This window comes from Malania oleifera, chromosome 6 (assembly GCF_029873635.1).
Source record: "Malania oleifera isolate guangnan ecotype guangnan chromosome 6, ASM2987363v1, whole genome shotgun sequence".
In the NCBI taxonomy this organism is placed as follows: Eukaryota; Viridiplantae; Streptophyta; class Magnoliopsida; order Santalales; family Ximeniaceae; genus Malania; species Malania oleifera.
In genome coordinates, this window is record NC_080422.1 from 16,395,002 (window position 1) to 16,401,222 (window position 6,221).

Below are 6,221 nucleotides of genomic sequence, written 5' to 3' on the forward strand. Positions count from 1 at the left end.
CTTCCGTCAAATTGATGGAATTTGCGCGGTTGATAGCCCAATGGCGTCCTTATCCACTCAATCATTTGCGGATAAGGCTTTGCATAGGTTTTAGAATCTTGGTTGAGCCCACCTTGTTGTAGTTTGATGTTGTTAGCTATCATATCTTGCATTTGTTGGACTAATAGTGAGGCAATTGAGGTAGATGACGTGACATATGCTGATTCAGCTTGAGGCCTTTCTTCCGTAGAAGTGTTGGCTAGCATGGCATGTGGAACGAAACCGAGAGGATACGGTTGCTCTTCGCCGAATTCAATATCAATTTGATTTTTCCCCTTTAAGAAAGCGATCTATTGATCCTTGTCTTCGAAGGCTTTAGCTAGTATCACTAGTTTGTTCTCTAACTTGGCAATCCTTTCATCTGTGTTTGCCGCTTTTGTGGTCATTACTTCAACATTGGCGTCGACAAATGATCTTCCGTGGAATATTGGGGTGGATGGTTCTGTTGCGCCATCCTTGCTTAACCTAGTGGAGTGGTTTAGGCTTTACTGTAAAGGGGATATTAGAGGCAAGTAGTTGCCCCCAAGCTCGATGTCAGTCAGTGTAGACAATTGGCTTCTCCATGCTTCGAGAGAGCTAAGTGACAATTCTAGATCTTGAGGGAACTGTCGGTCTTCTGGATTCATGGGCCCCATGGAGGTGAGAACTTGAGCTCGCCTGTGGGTCTCCAAGCCAGTGTAGCCGAGTAAGGTGTGGTGACCTTTATTTTGTTGGGGCCAGTGGTGACATTCTTCCTTGGTGTCATGTGTTCACCAACTGCAATTTCTTTTTTTTTTTTTTTCAAGGCCCCTTTTTTGTAAGGCCTTTTCTTTTCTCTTTTTTTTTTTTGCCTCCTTGTTTTTTTTTCCCCCTTTCTAAGGCTTTTTTTTTTTCCAAACAGGAAGAGATGAGAGGCAAAGTTGTCCCACCGGGCGTGCCAAGAATTTATTCGCTAAAAATCTCGCACCCTTTGGAGTTTGTAGAGAGACGAAAAATGCAATAAAATAAAGGCAAATACAAACTACAAAATTATACAGTAAAATATATATTAAAATTTAGTAGGCACAACCTTTGGTTTATCCTCTGATTAATCCTTCTTTTGAATTCCGTCGAGGGCCACAGTAGCTTGATCTCTGGCAGAACGAATCTTTTCCAAGTCTTCACTTCGGCGGCAGAGACAATCTTGTAGGCGAAGCTTTGATCACAAAGTTGGACGTATTTTTGTGGATTTCAAAGCTTGACCTTTGGATCTCGTGACATAAACAAGTTCGGTATAAGGGGTTTATTTGAAAAGAAAGTTTGGAATTTTGGGGGCGAGTTTGGTAGTTTGGGCTCCTAAAGTCGAGATGATTGATTTCTTCTCTCCACCGATGTCTGGCCGGGTTGAGAAGATGTTTAACTTAGGGGAAAAGTTTAGAGGAAGATTTGATTTAGGGAGGACAATTTGGTCTGATTTAGAAGTTTATGGATATATTTGGGAGTATTTAGTGTTTTGGACGGAAAGATTTTGTGCAATTTGAAGTTTGGGGGTTAAAGTGAAAAAAATGGCTGGATTTTTGGAAGGTTAATGTGTAGAGTTTGGGAATTTTGGAGGATGGATTTGCAAAATCAATACAGACTTCTCTTCCTCTTCTTTGGTTTTGAACGTTGGGAAGACAAAACTTTGTTTTTCTTTTGCAAAGTGGGAGAGTGGATGCTTTTTTACTTTGCTTTTTTTTACCAAATTTTGTGGGTTTTGTCCGAGAAGCTGGGGGAGTGTGAGAAAGAGATGATGGAGAGAGAAAGGAAAAAAAGAAAGTGAGACTTCTCTCTTTCTTTTTCTTTTTTTTCTTTTTTTTTTTCTTGTTCTGCCTTAGGCAATCCGGAGCAGCAACAGGAGATGGAAATGGGTGTGCAGTGGCAGAGAGAGCTGGGTTTGGGGAGGATGGATAATGAAGGAAGACCTAAGACAGGGGATTAGAAAAATTGGAAGAACTAAGGCCGGGAATTAGAAGAGGAATATGTATTTTCTCTTCTTCTTTTGCACTTCTTCTAGACAAAACTTTTTTTCTTCTTGCCTTTTGCTTCTTCTTCCCACTTTTTTTTTTTTTTCTTTTCTTCCATTTTTTTTTTTTTTTGAATTTTAATATTTACATAACAGTTCGCCTAGTTAGGTCTTAACTCATTTTACCACATCTTTTTTACCATCTTCTCCCTATCCTCGGAAAGTTGGAAAGTTAGAAGTTTTGTAGCCTTACATGCCCTTTAATAATAAGTTGTAACACAAGCATTAATGATTTAAATAATTTATTTGATAAATTCATTTTACATAATTTAAATACAATGTTACAAAAAAAATAAATAAATAAATAAAACAACTAGCAGCTTCGTATCTACATTTATTACATTAGACTCATATTTCCAAGCAACAGGCAGACTGAACGTGGCCGGAGTACTCCACCGGTGCGGTCACCGATGTCCACTTGTAATCCTTCAAATCCAATATATATGCTGAGTGAGGCCCACCAATTCTTGCAGAGCCAATCACTAACAACCTGCCTTCCCACGACGATGTACAGGCTATCCTGCACACGTCAGCCGGCAGCTCAGCCACCTCCTGCCCCTTGGATTTGTCAAATACCGCCACGTGTTCCTTCAAACACATGTACAGCTTCCCTCCGCTACCATCCACGCAAGTCCTCGGACACACGTTAGCTTCCAAGAGGTCAGCCTGCGGTGGATACCAGTGCCACGTCGTAACATCAAAGGCCTCAGCACTTCTCTCGAATCGACCCTGCATTTCTGTAGTATACCCACCGATGACGTGGAATTTTCCTCCGCGGAATAGTCCTTTGCACTCATCGCGCTGGCATTCCATGTCAGGCAGAGGCGTCCACTCATCATTTGGCACGTCATACGCCAAAGCCGATCTCAGCGCATTCTTTTCCTCATCATGGCCGCCGGCTACGAAGACCGCCCGACGAGAATCCGACGCGCAGCCAAAGAAGGACCTCCGCCGACCTGGCATATCGGCGCCGCGCCGCCACGAGGTCGAAACGAAATTGTAGATAAACACCGCATTGGAAACCTCCCAAGTTGTCGGGTCCCACCCGCCCATCACCACGAGGTCCGACCCGACTCCGACGATCCGGCAAAACATCGGCAAAAGTCCTGCAAAACCCGGAACCGCCGGCAACTCGTGCCAGCTGCCGATTCCCGGGTCGCATAGAGTAAGACGGTAAGCCGGCGAAGCTAAGTGCTTGAGGGAGGAAGGAACTTCGGCAGGGTCGACCCGAGCTTGAGCCATTACTACGATGGATCGGGCGCATCCGGCGGACTTCCGGCTCCGGAAAAAATCTGGGTGCTGAATCTCGGCCTTCCAACGTCGACACACCGACGAAGCCGAGGAGAAGTGATCGTAGGGAACGCGAATTAGACAGTCGCGGCCGACGTCGTCGGGAAGACCCGGAATGAGCTCCATATTAGAAAACGGGTGAATTTTCAAATATCGAATTAGAGATGGAATTGATAGATGAAGATGACGAGAAGGATTTTGGGATGATGAATTGATGAACGGAGTGGCTGGTGGTGTTTAATTTATAGAGGTGGGCCGGCACTTTAGGGGGGAGTAGGGGGTTAATGACGGTGGCTCTTATGTCAGGCGGGCGGCGGACCGTTGTTTCTCCCCTTTTGATGGGCGAGGGAGGCCACGGCTTCTTCTTTTCTTGTGGACGAAAACTTGAATGGAATCATATCAATTTATTTTCTAAAAAAATACATGTGCCATGGAAGTCAGGCCGCCGACAAATTATTCTACTGCTTTCCGACATTTTATGTTGCGAATTTGGATTAGGATGGGAAGAAATAAGAAACATGGATGGGGATGGACTCCCTCTCATGTAATATATATAATTAAAAAATCTATAAAAATAAATTTATTATTTGATATAAAATTCACCCATCACAAAATGTTATGTAATAAATGAGTACAATTGTACAAACAAAAATTATTTGCATGAAAAATGTTAGGACATTTGGTTCTGATCATCTTACACTATTCCTGTCAGGGGTGTGCAATTGGTCAATTCAGACAGTTAACCAAATTAATCGAAATTTTTTGATTAACTCTCCATTATAACTCAACCGATCGAATTATACTCCTTAACCGAACCATACTCGACCGAGCCAAATTTTCGATTAATTCGGTTAACCGAATTTAATCGAATCAAATTATAATTAATTACAGAAAAAAAAATATGATTGTATAATTTGTATCATTTCAAAATTCAACTTAATAATTTATATTTAATTATTAATTAATTACAAAATTTGAGAATTTTATGGATTTAGGGAATTGTGGGAACCTAAATTATATAATTTATATTTAATTATTAATTAATTACATAATTCAGTTATACTAGTTAACCGAAATTCACTTTCTCCACAACCAAACTAAAAACTGAATAATTGAATTCACTAAATTATAAAATTGAACCAAACCGATCAAATTTGGTCAGTTAATTCGGTTAAAATCGAATTGTACTCACCCCTAATTCCTGCAAATGTAATTATCTTTGGAATATTTGATGCCAATTAAGCATATAAAATATTAAAAAGCTAAAATGCTAAGTTACTATACTTTGTTTGACGTTTTGCTCTCATAAATTAGTTAATTTGGCAAAATAACTATTTAAATTGTCTTAATTTTACATTTAGTATCCTACTTGTGGATAATTTGAGATTTTTGTTTCTTTAATTCAGTGTGTTGTAAGATATAAAGCATTCAGATACAGGATGAAAAGGAAATGCAGTTATTAAAAATTTGCAGATTAAATTACCCAAATACTCAATTTATATAATTTCAAAAAAATTAAAATAATTTCTAGCATTTTTGGATCAGTTGAGGTCAATGCTAATGTAAACATAGGGGCCCCTTGCCCCCTTTCCTTGTGACTAGTTTGGGGTGACTGGTTAATTAGTATGACTTTTATTTTTACACAAGTTTCATTTGAATTTTCAATGAAACCAATGACATTTTAGGGAAAAAAATTTAAAAAAAAAAAAAATGGGTTACAATTAGTTTATGGTATTCCTAAAATTAAAAAAGGAATAAAATATAAATGTAATAAAAAATTATATAAAGATACAACAATTTACTTGTACAAAAGCTCGTTTATCCATCCAGCATTAAATAGAATAAGAATAGGCATTTTCACGATGATATTTGGAAATTTTCATTCCTTTTTAATCTGGTATCTAGGACTCAATAGTATGCGCGTTTATGGTACTTTCAAGCTCTATAAAACAAACAGTTTATGAATTTAACCAATGTAGGCTTAAGCTAATTGTTGGCACCTCATTTTATCGAAGGTGAAAGGAAAAAAAAAAATCAAACACAAAACAAAGAAGAAAAAGATAACTAAAAATTAAAGGAAAAGGGGGGGGGGGATTTAAAAAACTTGGCATGTTGACCTGCACCTTAGAAAGCCAAAAAACTTACCCCCAGGGTGTGGTTCAGGTGGTAGTGTGGGCTGTGGGAGTGCCTCTCATGAGTTCAGATGTTCAAACCCTCCTGAACTCATTTCCGCCCCTGAACTCCTGAATTTACCCTCCCTTTAAAGTTGTGGGGTCAACTTCAAGGGACGCAGGATTAGTCATATGGACCGTAAAACGGACACGTGGATATCTGGTGCGTAATCCAAAAAAAAAAAAATAGAAAGCCAAAAAATTTTTAAAAAATAAAAAAAGTAGGCGTGTTCTTGCCACCCGCTTGTATGGGGGAGCCGAAATGACGTCATTCCAACGCCCCTTTGTCTTCTCCCACTCGTGCATGCGGCTTAACAGCCTCTGGCAGCTTGTTTACTATGGAACCTGGTATTGTGCGTCATGCTACCCATCCTACACCCCTACCATGCTACTTGAGAAAGGGCTTGCTGGGTAAGGCATTGCCCGTCGATTCAGGGCTTTACCCACTGGGTTAATAGCCCTCCCCTTCATTCCTTGCCCCATTTTCGATCCTATATAATCCCCACCCTCCCCTCAGTTGAAAACATACGGCGAAACAAAACCAGAGGAGAGACGAAGCCCTGCTCATGCCACCTCCCAAAACTCTCTCTCTCTCTCTCTCTCTCTCTCTCTCTCTCTCTCTCTTACACACACACAGTTTTGTTAGATGCACGCACCATGTAAGTGAATTTATGTGTGCGGATGCATGGAAATTATGT

The 6,221-nt window shown here is 40.1% G+C and overlaps 1 protein-coding gene across 1 annotated transcript; it reads right to left on the bottom strand.

The window, feature by feature from the left end:
• Nucleotides 1–2,287: 2,287 nt before the first annotated feature.
• LOC131157769 (F-box/kelch-repeat protein At1g15670) lies at nucleotides 2,288–3,760 on the bottom strand. The gene has a single exon (XM_058112147.1). It carries the CDS (start codon nucleotides 3,476–3,478, stop codon nucleotides 2,411–2,413), a length of 1,068 nt encoding a protein of 355 aa, XP_057968130.1. The 5' UTR covers nucleotides 3,479–3,760; the 3' UTR covers nucleotides 2,288–2,410.
• Nucleotides 3,761–6,221: the final 2,461 nt, after the last annotated feature.

Excerpts from the sequence above, each read along its gene's own strand:
- LOC131157769 (XM_058112147.1), bottom strand. The coding sequence starts at position 3,478 with ATGGAGCTCATTCCGGGTCTTCCCGACGACGTCGGCCGCGACTGTCTA.